The sequence below is a fragment of the Dipodomys merriami genome, unplaced genomic scaffold (assembly GCF_024711535.1).
Source record: "Dipodomys merriami isolate MVZ:Mamm:240054 unplaced genomic scaffold, mDipMer1.0.p SCAF_49, whole genome shotgun sequence".
Taxonomy (NCBI): Eukaryota; Metazoa; Chordata; class Mammalia; order Rodentia; family Heteromyidae; genus Dipodomys; species Dipodomys merriami.
In genome coordinates, this window is record NW_027206057.1 from 9784947 (window position 1) to 9798901 (window position 13955).

Consider the following 13955-nt stretch of genomic DNA (forward strand, 5'->3'; position numbering starts at 1 on the left):
CTTCCCAGGGGATCAGTGAGCAGCTCCTTTCTTTTGAATGCAACAGCTAGAATTTCTCCTGGGCTCTGAAGCTCAGTTGCTGGCAGCCAGTGTTCTCAGATAATTCCTGTACCTAATCAACACAGTGAATTCACACTTCCTGGTGCCATTTCCTTCTCCAACACTGCACCTGTAATAAATCTGGGTCCTTCCTCCAGGCCATGGACCCAAGCCATCCATCCAGCAGGCCTCTCTATGGGTGATTAAAAGATGGCAGATCTATGCTTTGTTTTTGATGGCTCTCCTCTCTTAGGAAAAACCTCCTTCAACCCTGCCATGTGATATCAAAGAATATTTTCCTAACCCCTAACACTTGAGAGGCCATAGAGTTGAGAGAAAGATTTTTAAATTCTTTACAAATTTGACTTGACTATGTCTATCCAAACTATAGATGGTGAAATCTCCTTATCACTTTATAAAACAGAACAAACTTAGCAGGCTTAAATTATTACTCTGAACCAGTACATCCATGTGTCTACTTTCCTGGGCAGGTGGCCAGCCGTGAGTTACAGCTCCCAATGTCTTACATACACCTTGGCGAGATGAACACCATGACTGTGCCCAACACAATTGCCACGGCAGCATCCACTGGGGCAGATGTCAATGGAAAGGCTGTGCAGGTATTGATTCACAGCTCCTAGCCTTCTGTGTGTCCCCAGACCTTTTTCCCAAGGAGCCCTAGACAAAGACTCCTGCTGCTTTTTCATGGGTTTTGGAAAGAACATGGTAAAACACCATCTCTTAGTATTTTTCTGTGGCACCCAACAGAGCGGGCACCAGAGTATTATTTTAACAGCATAAATTCTATTTTTCCTTAATTTACTTTAAGAACTCCTAAAACTAATTTCACAAAGGTGGCAACATTACCTATTTTCTCGAAGCCTTATCTGAAATGTGGAGTGTATGAGCCAGTCTTTCTTCCTTCCCTGGCTGATAGGAGCCGTCATAGAAGGCAGGGCTTAGGGAGAATCCTCAGATGAGATTGCTGGATCTTGAGCTCTGTGTGAGACCAATGAGGCATCTCTTTGCAGTCTTTGAATGTAATTGGTTCCACTTCTGCAAACTTGCCATTTTACTATCCATGAGTAAGACAACGTGATAAGTCTCTATAGAAAAGACCTCCTGACATGACAACAAATACCATCACAGATGCCTTCTTAGCAAGACAGAGAACAGAAGTCGTGTGTGTGTGTGTGTGTGTGTGTGTGTGTGTGTGTGTGTGTGTGTGTGTGTGTGTGTGTCCTACTACTGAGGCTTTAACTCATGGCTTGAGTGCTGCCCCTTAGCTTTATCACTCAAGGCTGGACCTCTACCACATGAGCCACAGCTCCACTTCTGGCTTTTTGTTGGCTAATTGGAAATAAGAGTTACACAGACTTTTTTTTATTGTAAAAATGTTGTACAGAGGGGTTACAGTTACATGAGTTGGGTAATGAGTACATTTCATAGCGAGCATTGTTACCTCCTCCTATTTTCCCCCTACCATCACTTCCCTCCCCCCCCCACCCCACCCCCACACACACACATTGTAAGGTTTGTTTTCAATATAGTGTCCTTACACGGACTTTTCTTCCCAGGCTGACTTCAAACTGTGATCCTCAGATCTCAGCCTCCAGAGTAGCTACCATTACAGGCATGAGCCACTGGCACCTGGTGAGGGCAGAAGTTTTCATGAGCCAAAGGACTACTATCTGGAAGAGGGCAAGTTCAGTGCCCACTTTGAAAGCCAACAGATTTCCTTGGTTTGATCAGCTGAGCTTGATACTAATGGCAAGAGTAACTTAAAGGCTCTGTAGCCATTTGGGCTCCAGACTCTTCTTCCACACAACTTTAATGAGTACTTCCAGAATGAAGTAATAGAGAAAAGCAAGAGCTGTGGCTACTTATTTGATACGTAAAACAACCTTTCCAGGCAGGTTTTATTTTTAGTTACAATGTCAAACCAAGACACTTTGGAAAGCAATAATAATAATGATGATAATAATAATAATAATAATAATAATAATAATAATAATAATAATAAAAGAGTCATTGCTGTTAACACAAAGATAGCAAATTTTCATGGGATTGGCCTGAGAAAATTAGAAGATGTGCTCACCTAGTGCTAGTATCTTCAAGTAACAAATGAAATTTCCAAGGTGTGAGGAGTAAAAGTCACAGGTTGACCCACTGTAACAATGAGATGTACAAGCCACTATGTTGAAAACGAACTTCACTTCACCGGTGGGAGTGGGGAGGGATGTAGCTGTGGAGTTGTGGAGGGAAGGGGGAAAACAGAGGAGGCAACAATGCTCCATAGGAAATGTACTCATTACCTTGCTCATGTAACTGTAACCCCTCTGTACAGCATTTTTACAATAAAAAATGTACAAAAAGAAAAAAGAAAAAAATTGTGAGAAGAAGCAGAATTATTTGATCCCAGGGATCTCCAATTGAAAACTCTACACTTCTCTACACCAGGCTGCCTTTTTCTGGGCCTGACCTTGGAACATCTCTTACATTCTCTGCCATGGACAGTGGTGGTTGTAGTTTTGTTTAATCTTTGGCAAAACATTTTACATGAAACTCTGACATAAAAAAAAAAATAAAAATGGAGTTGTTTTGTCTAATTGGCAAGTAGAGTTTGCACTCTTTGTGGGTTCCCTTGGTTTCTTTTCTCAGGGGCTCCCAACACTCTACCCTTAGTACCACTCTTACAGGGGGTACCAGGGCCTGACCCCTGTCCAGATGTGGAGACAAACCAAATGGGAGCTATCTGAGGGGCAAGGGGGACATGATGATTGACATAGAGTGAGAAAGTGATATTTGTTAGTCCTCACCTTCTAACTCTCTCTTGCTCTATGTCCTGCCCGATTTGCAGAATGCCTGTCAGACCCTCATGAAACGCCTGGAACCCATCGTCAGCCAGAACCCTAATGGCACCTGGGAAGAGTGGGTGAGTGGGTGTGGCTGAAGCCTACAGAATTCCTTAGAATGACTTGGTAGAAGCAATGCTTGGTGTGGTGCATCCTGCCTGACTTCTTCCTCCTTGTCCAGCACAAGGCAGTGAGTGCCTCTCTATCCTCAAGGGGCAGACAGAGCACCTGTGCATCTTATTCAACCCCAGATTCTGATTTGGTAGGGTTGGGGTAAGCCTCAGATGCTGAATTTCCATAAAGTTCCCAAGTAGCACTATACTGCTACTTATACCAGCAAGACAATAAAAAGCAGATGTAGACCCACAATGCACCTTGCAACCCACTCTTATTGGACAGAAAACTGGTTTACCTGAGAATGCTGCTCTTAGGTAAATGCATCAATAGCTGATTTATTACTAACGAAGGTAAAGCCTGTGCCATCTAGTTCACTTCTAGCAATATGAACAGAAGAAAAGCGATACATTTAAGAGGAATTCTTGCTTCAATGTTAGAAAGTTTTGAAAAAAGCATCTTCAGTGAAGGCCCCAAATACTAATTTGATATAGTATTTGAAGCTTTCATGGGGGAAAAAATCGGATAAGAATTCTTCAGGGTTAGTTGTTGCTTTTCTTTCAGAGAAAAGGTTTCATATCTGAACATGACCCAGGTAAGAAATTATGGGGCCAGGGTTTCTACAAAGCTCTGTGAGTGCTTAATTGGTGCTATGGGAAAGTGATTTTGAAGTTTTATGGGAAACCTATAGGGAGCAGGATAGATGGAGCAAAAGGACAGTGCTTCTTCATTGCTCCAACCAAGTTCTCTCTTCTCATGGTTCTGATGATAGCTGTAGCTCTAGCACCAGCCCACTTCCCTGGGGATGGGGAAAGGAAGATGGAGATCCTTTGTCAGACTTTGCCTGGGGAGCTGAATTGAGACTTCTGCCACAGACATTTATTTTCTTTGCCTCTCCATTTGTTCTGTAAATTGATCCACCTACACAGTGACTTCATCTCCTCAGGGAAGCCAGACAAGCCAATCAGACTTCTCAGAGCATGTATCAGAACCCCCTGGGGACAATCCACTCATCACTCCTGTGTTTTTCTTCTTTTTGTCCAGTTGTATATTTCTCCTTGAATATTATTCTTCTTTTACAGGTCAATGAAGCTTTTACTCAAAGTATTAGTCTCTCTGCCACTGGATATTTCAGGTAAGGAGTATCTGGTGTTGTCCTAAAGTTATTTGCTCTAAGAACAGACAAGGATCTTTGGAAAGGTGTGCTTGGTTGTTTACATTTTCAATATTAAGCCTATTATTGCTTATTTTAGTTTTATTGAAAGAGAGGGAGGTATTATGTCATGGCAGGAAGGTAGATCAATAACTTCCTATATGAGTTATTACTCATAAAGCAGCTACCAGGTTAAAAATTTGATATTAGTGGTCCTGTACAAAATGTGGACAGCTCAAAGTGAAGGGATTTTTTTCTAAAACTTTTAGTACTGCCTGGTATGATTCAGCACTGTTTTTTTTAAATTATTGTTAAGTAGTTGTATAAAGAGGTTACAATTTCATAAACCAGGTTATGGGTACAATACATCTTGATCAATGTCACCCTTTCTCCCCAATTAGTCCTCCTCCCATCCCTACTCTCAAGTTATGCAGTTCAATGTTTATATACTGTGCATTGAATAAAATGACAGCTCTCTACTCTTGACAAATGGATGTTTAGTTATTAGAGCTATTAGTTAAGCCAGAGATGAAGTCCAAACAAATAGTGTGAGGAATGAAGCAAAGTTCATCAGAAGAAAGGAATTTGCAGCAGAGAGGTTTTACAAACAAACAAAAAGCAAACTCCCTTCTTAGCACATAAGAATACACAGGCCTGGCCCATCTCTCAGGGAGGGCAATATTGCATCCTGATGCCTATAAAGACACAGTTCCCATCAGTGGTAGGGCAGGTAGATAAGGTGGGTCTGGAGGTCATCTGTAATGCCAGTATTTCAGAGAAAGAATGTGAATTTAGGTAACTACAACTAAAAGGGCCCAACATCCACTGATGACATGTCAAGACCATGGAAGGCAAAGATACTACTGTGTGGGAGGATATAAAGGATGGAAATCATTACAAAGAGGGAGACCAGGAAGTAGAGAGAAACGCATCCATGTACTAGCCCAACAGCTGAAGATCTAAACAAGGACTGTGAAATAATCTCCTTTTGTTGACCTTTGGCTTTTTTCTACCATCTATCCGAGTCTTCTATGGACAGTATAGCTTTCTTTATCCTATTGAAGAAAATGCCAAAATCAATGGAACCAAGCAATTATAGGAAGTCTCGAAGTAAATTTAGGAGAAAGCAATTACTTGAAATCTTGAAGTAAATTTAAAAGAAATCATCAAAACCCAGATCTTGATTTCTTTCACTAATACAAATACCTGTTTCCATGCTCTACCCACTTCATTGATATTTAATGAATGTTCATGACGTCTCATTACCCTGGAAGCTGAAGAAACAGCAATGAACCAACAGGCAAAAAGAAAAGCCTCGCCCACCTTTTTGCTCCCCTCATGCTCAGTCGTCTGCGTTGCCACTTCATTTTCCTTCCCACCTCCGCCTCACTACAGAACCCCTCTTTCCTTTTACGTGGACCTTTTCATTGCCTGATAGTCTTCTTTCTTCCAGGCTCTCCTGAGACCACCTTAGCTCCTTCAACTATTCTCTCTCTCTGCATATTTCCTCTACTTTATTAACTTCCCCTTATAAATATGCTCCACTTGCTCAAAGAACAACAGCAAACAGAGGCCCTCTCTTACTTCTTACATTGAGCTATGGTTTCATCATTCCGCTTCCTTTGCCCACCATATTTTAGTACCCAAAGTCTGAATTGCCTTTTTACTATGCACTCAGCCTCCTGGCTTCCGAATCCCCTCCCTCAATGGCTATCTTTGGATAGACCTCTATTGCAATGCCTTTGTTCAAGTAACAAAATATTTTCCATTAACCTGTTTCTGACATATGCAATTAAAACTACCTTAAAACTTACTGTCTTATTGGTATTGCTAAACAATTTACCTTCTAGGATCATAAATGGTTTTATTTCTGATTGGTTTTGGTAGAAACTGCCAGAATCCTCTCTTAAGAATTACTCTGGGGGGACTGGGAAGGTAGCTCAGTGGTAGAGTGCTTGCCTTGCATGCATGAGGCTCTGGGCTCCATTCCTCAGCACCATATAAGCAGACAAAGCCAGAAGTGGTGATGTGGCTCAAGTGGTAGAGCTCTAGCCTTGAGCTGAAGAGCTATGGGACAGCGCCTAGGCCCAGAGTTCAGGCCCACAACCGACAAAAAAAAAAAAAAAGAATTACTGTAGTCCTGGAACCATTAATTCATGTCTATAAATCCTGGCTACCTGGAGGCTGGGAACGAGAAAAGTGTTGTTCAAGGTCAGACTAGGCAGGAAAGTTTGCAAAACTCCTTCTTAGTCCGTAGCCAGGCACAATGGCTCATGCCTATCATTCCAGCACAAGAGGCTGAGATTGGGAGGTCTGTGGTTCTAGGACAACCCTAACAGAAAAGTCAATGAGACTGTGTCTCAAAAGAAGTAGTAGTATGTAGCCTGCCACACCAGCTATGACAAGAAGCTAGATCATGTCTAGGTGTGTTCTTGGGCAAGAAGCTAGAACTTAGCCAAAATATAATCAGCATTCATATTGTGACTGTGTATTTTGGAACAACAGATCACAAGAATGATAAACATGACTGTCCCATGAGTTACATTTTTAGCAAAGTAAAAAAAATCTGTATTATTCATATCTATAACATAATAGAATATGTACATATATTTGCATACATATATACACAAATATTTGTATAGACATATAAATGCATATGTAAATACATAACATATGTATGTATGTTATCTGTGTTCCATCAAGACTTTAGTTTTAGCACTTTGTTTATAATAAGTTGTGGATTTAATTATACCTCCTTAAAATTCATGGTTTGAAGGCATAGCCCTAAGTAGAACTGTATTTAGAGAGATTTTAAGAAGATAACTAAGGTTAACTGAGATCATATAGGTGATCCCTAATTCAAAAGGACTAGTGTCCCTATAAGAAGAGAAAGAAACAACAGGGGTGAAAAAACACAAAGAAAAGACTATGAGAGGACATAGCAATAGACTATGTGTGAGAAGACAGAGACTTAACCCAGAACAACCTGCTGGCACCTTGATCTTTGTTTTTGTTACTCAAAGTTGTGAGAAAATAAATTTCTGTTGTTTAAGCCACAAAAGAGAGAGAGGAGGAAGGAAGGAAGGAAGGAAGGAAGGAAGGAAGGAAGGAAGGAAGGAAGGAAGGAAGGAAGGAAGGAAACAGATTATTTTGTATTTTTTCCATTATTTAATTGCAATCATCAACATTATATTGGTTATTTTAAAAATGCAGACATAGAGGCTGGGAAGGTGGCTCAGTGGTAGAGTGCTTGTCTTGCATGTATGCAGCCCTGGGTTCGATTCCTCAGCACCACATAAGTAGAAAAAGCCAGAAGTGGCACTGTGGCTCAAGTGGTAGAGTGCTAGCCTTGAGCTGAAGAGCTGAGGGACAGTGCCCAAGCCCAGAGTTCAGGCCCCAAGACCGACAAAAAAATGCAGATATATAATGGAATAGCTTCACAATGTTTACTCTTGCTTCAAGTTAAAAGTGATACCTCTTTTGTTGAATGTGGAATGGATTGTACTCCTCATGATGGGACAATGTCCCTTCGCTGCTCTAACTCCTAGGTAGAACCTTGAGGAGCATGACATTTTGGGTGTGTGGCATAGCTTACCTCTAAACCAATCTCATTTCTCCCATTCAGCCATTCTTAAAGATGGTCCCCTGTAAGTCCCACAAACCTGACTACAGAATGGACTTTGTCTTTTCAGGGGCTATGAAGTTCACATGGACTGGGAGAAGGGAGAAGGTGACATTTATCCTTACTTCGTTTTTGGAGCTGCTTGTTCAGAAGTTGAAATTGACTGTCTGACAGGTGCCCACAAGGTAAGCAGAAAATACCAAATCACTGATATTGTGAATTTGTAATAGAAATTATGAGACTTACCTTTGTTTGTCCACCATACATCAAATACTGGATACGGATACCAGCAAGCTAGTGGAAAAATGAGTAATCTCACCCAGTTTTGTTACTGACATATTCAAGTGGTATAATCTTTCTTGAAATAGTACATTAAACCTCTTTAGCTTATATAAACAACTGAAGTCAGGAATTACTAGTAAGCATTTTTCTCAACTCAACCTGAAGACAAGAGGTTGAAATTTGGCCAATAGAGCAAGTAACCGAAAAGATAAATCATACAGGCAGAAGAGGTGGCAGATAATATTTTTTTTATCTAGAGCAAACAGCATTAACAATCCACTGCCTGAGTAAGCCAGACGATGCCACTCAGAAAGGACAAATAAGGAATTTTTAAGAGACAAAGCTAAGAGTTAAGGATCATGGCCATGTGTCAAACCACTGACACACATGGTATTTATCTTTCAGCACTTTCAGCAGCAAGAAGCCAATGACAGATTTTCAACAGAAGAAAGTCATGGTTAAGCCTATGATGTAGATAGGTCAGTTTGGAGGCTGTTTAGAGGATGAGTTTGGGTGGAAAGGTTGGTCTACCATAGAACCAGAAGGCAAGAAGGTCCCTGTAGAGGTTGCTGCAATAATCTAAGCAAGAGATAAGTGCCCAAGCCTAAAGAGCAGTTATAGAAACTGGAAGGAGGTATCACATACAATATATATTTTGGGTGGAAAATAAATGAAGCACTTGGTGAAAACATGAAAAGAGGAAAACAATGGCCACTCCTACCTTGGGGGACCAAATTCATGTTTCACTCAGCTTTATTTTTCCAGAGTCTAGCCCAGTAGGTTCAATAAATGGTCATTGAATTAGTGAAATTTTAACTTTTTCTGTAGCACATCAGTATTATAGTATCATAAAAATTATATATCACGAGTTTTCTTTTGTATTCCTTTGGCAATTAGCAAAGACCTTTCCAGTAACTTACCTCATTGATCTCCATAACAATTCCGTGAGCTGGATGTTATTGGTATTCCCATCATATAGAAGAGAAGATTGAGGCTCACTGAGGTTAAGTCACCCTTTCAAAGTTATACCTACCCAATGGTACACAAACACTCAAATATCACAGATTCAGACACTAAATCCCATAATCCTCAACATACCATTGCTGTTTCAGATCTTGAACAAAATGAACGCAATGACCAGGTACCAGTGGCTCACACCTATAATCCTAGCTACTCAGGAGACTGAGATCTGAGGATTGTGGTTCAAAGCCAGCCCAGGCAGGAAAGTCCATGAGACTCTTATCTCCAATAAACCACCAGAAAACTGGAAGTAGTGCTGTGACTCAAGTGGTAGAGTGCTAGCCTTGAGCTGAAGAGCTGAGGGGCAGCACTCAGGCCCAGAGTTCAAGCCCCACAACCAACAACAACGGAAAAAAAAAAGGGTAAATTTTCGATTTGGGAGAAGATGGCAGTGATTTCACAGGTAGCCCCACTACGTGTCTCTGACCAAAAGAAGGTCTAGGGGCACACTCACACTTTACCTCAAGAGATCTACTTCAATCAAACTTTCAATACCTAAAGACTTTTTCTACTACCAGAGGACTATCCTAGCAGGCAAATAAGAAGGAGAAAAGAGAGACAGTGAACGGGACCTCTGCAGAGCATCTGCTGCACGCGGCTCCGGGACTCTCTGCAGACTTTAAGCAGAGGAGCACCCAGAAACTGAAGAAGGCACTCAGCCCTAGACCCCTGGAAAGTTAGGAGGGAATCTGGTGAAGACCTCCGAGCCTGCAAACGGCCCCAGGGAGGAGCAAACTCAGCAATACAATCGCCACTACAATCGCCAGAAATTGGCACCACCGGGCAGGCCCCCAAAGTCAGCCCTTGACTACAGCGCTGGCGGGGTCCCCAAGTGCCCCCACCCCTGCCAACCCCGCACAAGGCTCCCAGGAAGCCGCAGCCTCAGCCAATCCATCCCTCTAAGCTCCATGGGCCAACCACCCTGCTGACTGGGCCCTCTGCTGGGACCTGCTCCTTCCCCACCGGCTCTCACAGCCATAGTACCACCAAGCTGCTACAGGCATCTCCGCAGACTCACCTAGCAACCACAAGCAGCCACCCCAAGGCTGCTTGCCACCGGCCGGCCGGCCACCTCCCACCTCCTCTGCTGCAGACCAGGACGGACCCCTCAGCCCACACCAGCCGGCTGCATGAACCTCCACCTGGCTCCCCCAGCGCCAGGACCCCCCACGCTGCCACAGAGGAGACCCTTCAGCATCAGCAGAGCCACCCCCTCCTCCACCTGCACCTGCCAACACCCAGACCCTCTGACTGAGAACCTGCCAGCTCCATCCTACCGGCCACAGCACAGGCTGTGTGGTCCAGCACACCACCAGCTACAGACCTCGTGAGTAACCCAGCTGGGTCCTCTCCCTGGGTAGCAATTCCCTGTGGGATCCCAAAGCCCTCTGACCCAAGCCCCCATCCAAAATGGAGGGATCATACCAGAACAGAACACGACATAAGCTCTGTACCTAAGAAGCTCTGTACCTAAGGCTCCTGTGGCTACCTGGGAAAGCCTGGGAACACAGCTGCAGGCCTAAGATAGCAGCTTAGAAACCTGAAACCCCCAAAATTCACTTCCACCAGGCCTGAGAGTGGGAGTATAGACAGCAGGCACCCTCCCCCATCAAAAGGCCATCTGCTCCCAACCAAGCCACAAGGAAAGTGGACTACAGCAAGGCATACAAGGTTCTATCAGGAATCTGCTCTGAGGACTATGGGGAGACTAAAGCTCCTCCAAAGAACCCGAAAAACCCATCCTTTAGTTTTATGTTCTTGTTTTTGTTTTGTTTTATTCGTTTTTATCTCTGTTGATTGTTTTTATTTCTATGTGTTACTTATGTGTATTGTGATTTAGGATTTGCTATTCCACTTAAAGCTTCTATTTTTCATTATTGTTTTTTTCTCCCACTTTCCAATTTCCTAAGTTGTAGAGTTTTTCTTTTTCTTTTCTTCTTTCTTTTCCTCCCACTCTCCCCTTCTCCTTTCTCTCCACATTATACTACTACTCCATCAGAGCTACCCTCTCTAGTTCTATACACAAAGTAAGGCCTCATTCTATATGTGTAAACAATAATTACAGGAGTTAACTTAGATTAGGCGACTCTCCAATAATATCTGAATAATATTTCTCTAATCTCAACAAGTCCCCCAAATGCACTTACATATAACTTCTTTTTCTTACCTTCATCTCGATCTCTAAGCTACTCCCTACATAACCTTTCTTCGAATTCTTTTCCACCTCTTACACTTGGTAACAAGGTCTTTATTCTCTTCCACCTACACATCCCCCTCCCCTAAGCTGTTCTTACCCCTCTACTATCATTATACCTAAGTCCTCTTCTAAACTTGAACCAATCCTAACCCTTTACTTCTCCATCTGCACCAGCCCATTGATCCCTAATGGTTTATATCTGAACCAACTTACAGTTGGTTCTATATTTGACCATAAAATTGGTTCCATTTGACTATTTTGAGTATAAGGGGCCCATCTTGTTAACTCTAAGGAGCAGTTTACTTATCAGCCAAACCCAAGTTGTCTCAAAAGTTACAACTATACATAATCCCAACCCTGAAGCCACAATATCCCTCTCCAAGCAAAGAAAAAGAGAGCTAAATAGGAACACACCTACACATAACTTTGAAACCCTCAGATCTATACATCTACACAACTCCGGGTTGGCTCCAGTCCTACTGTTGTATCAGTGTGGTTCTTGTCTCCAAATGGAGAGAACTAACCACAGAAACACAAGGAACATGGCCAATCAACAAACACTAACATCATCTCTACATAAACAAGCTACAGAGCAGTCCCAGAATAACCTAGAGGATAATGCTCAAGATAGATTAAAAGCATGGCTGGTAAACCTGCTGAATGAAAAATTGGACACCTTGCATAGGGTTATTAGAGAATGTGATGAGGCCAACCAGAAGCTAATAGATGACTTCATGGCCTCCACAAATAAAAAGATAAAGTAACTCCAGCAGAAGGACAAAGAAGCTAATGAAAAGATAGGAACCCAGATTAAGGAGTGGAAAGAAAAGTCTGAGAACCAACTCCAGGAGGTAAGGCAATCTATTCAAGACTTAAAAGAAAACCTTAATAAGGAGCTGGCCACCATTAAGAAAGACCAACAAGAAGCAAAGGTGAAAGACACCAAAGTAAAAAGCCTTCATAGTAGAATGGAGGAGGCCGAAGAAAGAATATTGGAGGCTGAAGACAGTTTATACTCCATAGAGAAGGAGCACACAATTATTCATAACAAAACTAAAAGCATGAAAGATCACTGCAGGAAATACAGGATATATTCAGAAAGCCTAATTTGAGAACAATAGGTATACAGGAGGGCCTGGAGAGGGAAGTCAATGGATTAGGAAATATATTCAGCAGAATCCTAGCAGAGAACTTCCCAAATATACAAAAGGACAGGCCCATCCAATACAAGAAGCTTTTAGAACCCCAAATAGACCAGACCAGAACAGGTCATCCCACTGCCACATTATAATGCATACCGACTCAATAGCCACTAAAGAAAGAATTCTTAAAGCTGTCAGGGAGAAGAGAACAATCACATATAAAGGTAACCCAATCAGAATCACCTCAGACTTCTCACAGGTACCATAAAAGCAAGGATGGCCTGGAAAGAGGGATGCCATGCCCTAAAGTCAAATAACTACCAACCAAGCATAATCTACCCAGCTAAGCTCTCATTCATAGCAGAAGGACAAATAAAAACCTTCCACAGCAAGGAAAATCTGAAGCAATATATCTCTACCAAACCAGCTCTCCAAAAAATCCTCAAAGCCGCTCTACACATAGAAAACCAACGAGAACAGAATATAGGCCATGAAGCAGTCCACAAACAGAGAAATATGTAATCACAACAAGAACAGCCAAAGCACAGCTTCCCCCCAAAATATGGATAAAAATGTAGGGGCAAACAGACACCTCTCAGTCCTAACCCTTAACATTAATGGTCTTAACTCTCCAATTAAGTGACATAGATTGTCCAGTTGGATCAGAAAGCAAGATCCTTCTATCTGCTGTTTTCAAGAGACACACCTTACCCACAAAAATAAACATATTCTGAAAATGAAGGGCTAGAATAAAATATATCAAGCAAATGGCCCCCATAAACAGGCAGGAGTTGCAATCCTAATATCAGATAAAATAGACTTCAAATTAAAACAGTGAGAATGGATAAAGAAGGTCACTAAATACTAATTAAGGGATCTCAACTACAGGAGGATATTACGATTCTAAACATCTACTCACCAAGTAATAGAGCACGGAAATTTATCCAAGAAGCACTACTTTCCCTCAAATCTCACATAGATCCAAAGACATTAATTGTGGGGGACTTTAATACACCACTATCCCCACTAGATAGATCAACCCGGAAAAAAATTCAACAGAGAAACCTCGGATCTTAAAATCTGCATAGATCAACTAGACTTAATGGACATCTACCTAATATTTCACCCAGCAGCATCAGATTACACCTTCTCAGCAGCACATGGAATATTCTCCAAAACAGACCACATTCTAGGCCACAAAGCAAATCAGAAACATCAAAATTATACCCTGCAATGTCTCAGACCACAAGGAAATAAAATTAGAATTTAACACCAAAGGAAATCCTGTAACACATAGAGGCTGAACAACACACTGTTGAACCACCAATGCATCATGGAAGAGATTAGAAAGGAAATTCAAGTGTTCATGATATTCAACAAAAATGATCACTCAAATTACCAGATCCTCTGGGACACAGCAAAGGCAGTACTCAGAGGCAAGTTTATAGCTCTGAGTTCCTACATCAACAAATTGGAGAGATCTGAAACCAACAATTTAATAAGGCACCTAAAGCTCCTTGAAAAAGAACAA

At 41.9% G+C, this 13955-nt stretch overlaps 1 protein-coding gene across 2 annotated transcripts in view; it reads left to right on the forward strand.

Annotated features, from left to right (window-relative positions):
• Positions 1 to 13955, forward strand: part of LOC138809252 (aldehyde oxidase 3-like) — a 93066-nt gene that overhangs the window by 60484 nt on the left and 18627 nt on the right. The window contains exons 28-31 of one of the 2 annotated variants that reach the window (XM_069995772.1): positions 531 to 659; positions 2900 to 2974; positions 4091 to 4143; positions 7854 to 7968. In XM_069995772.1, the coding sequence (XP_069851873.1) occupies positions 531 to 659; positions 2900 to 2974; positions 4091 to 4143; positions 7854 to 7968 (372 nt within the window). The remainder of the gene's footprint in view (positions 1 to 530; positions 660 to 2899; positions 2975 to 4090; positions 4144 to 7853; positions 7969 to 13955) is intronic. The other variant, XM_069995773.1, reaches the window with a different exon arrangement.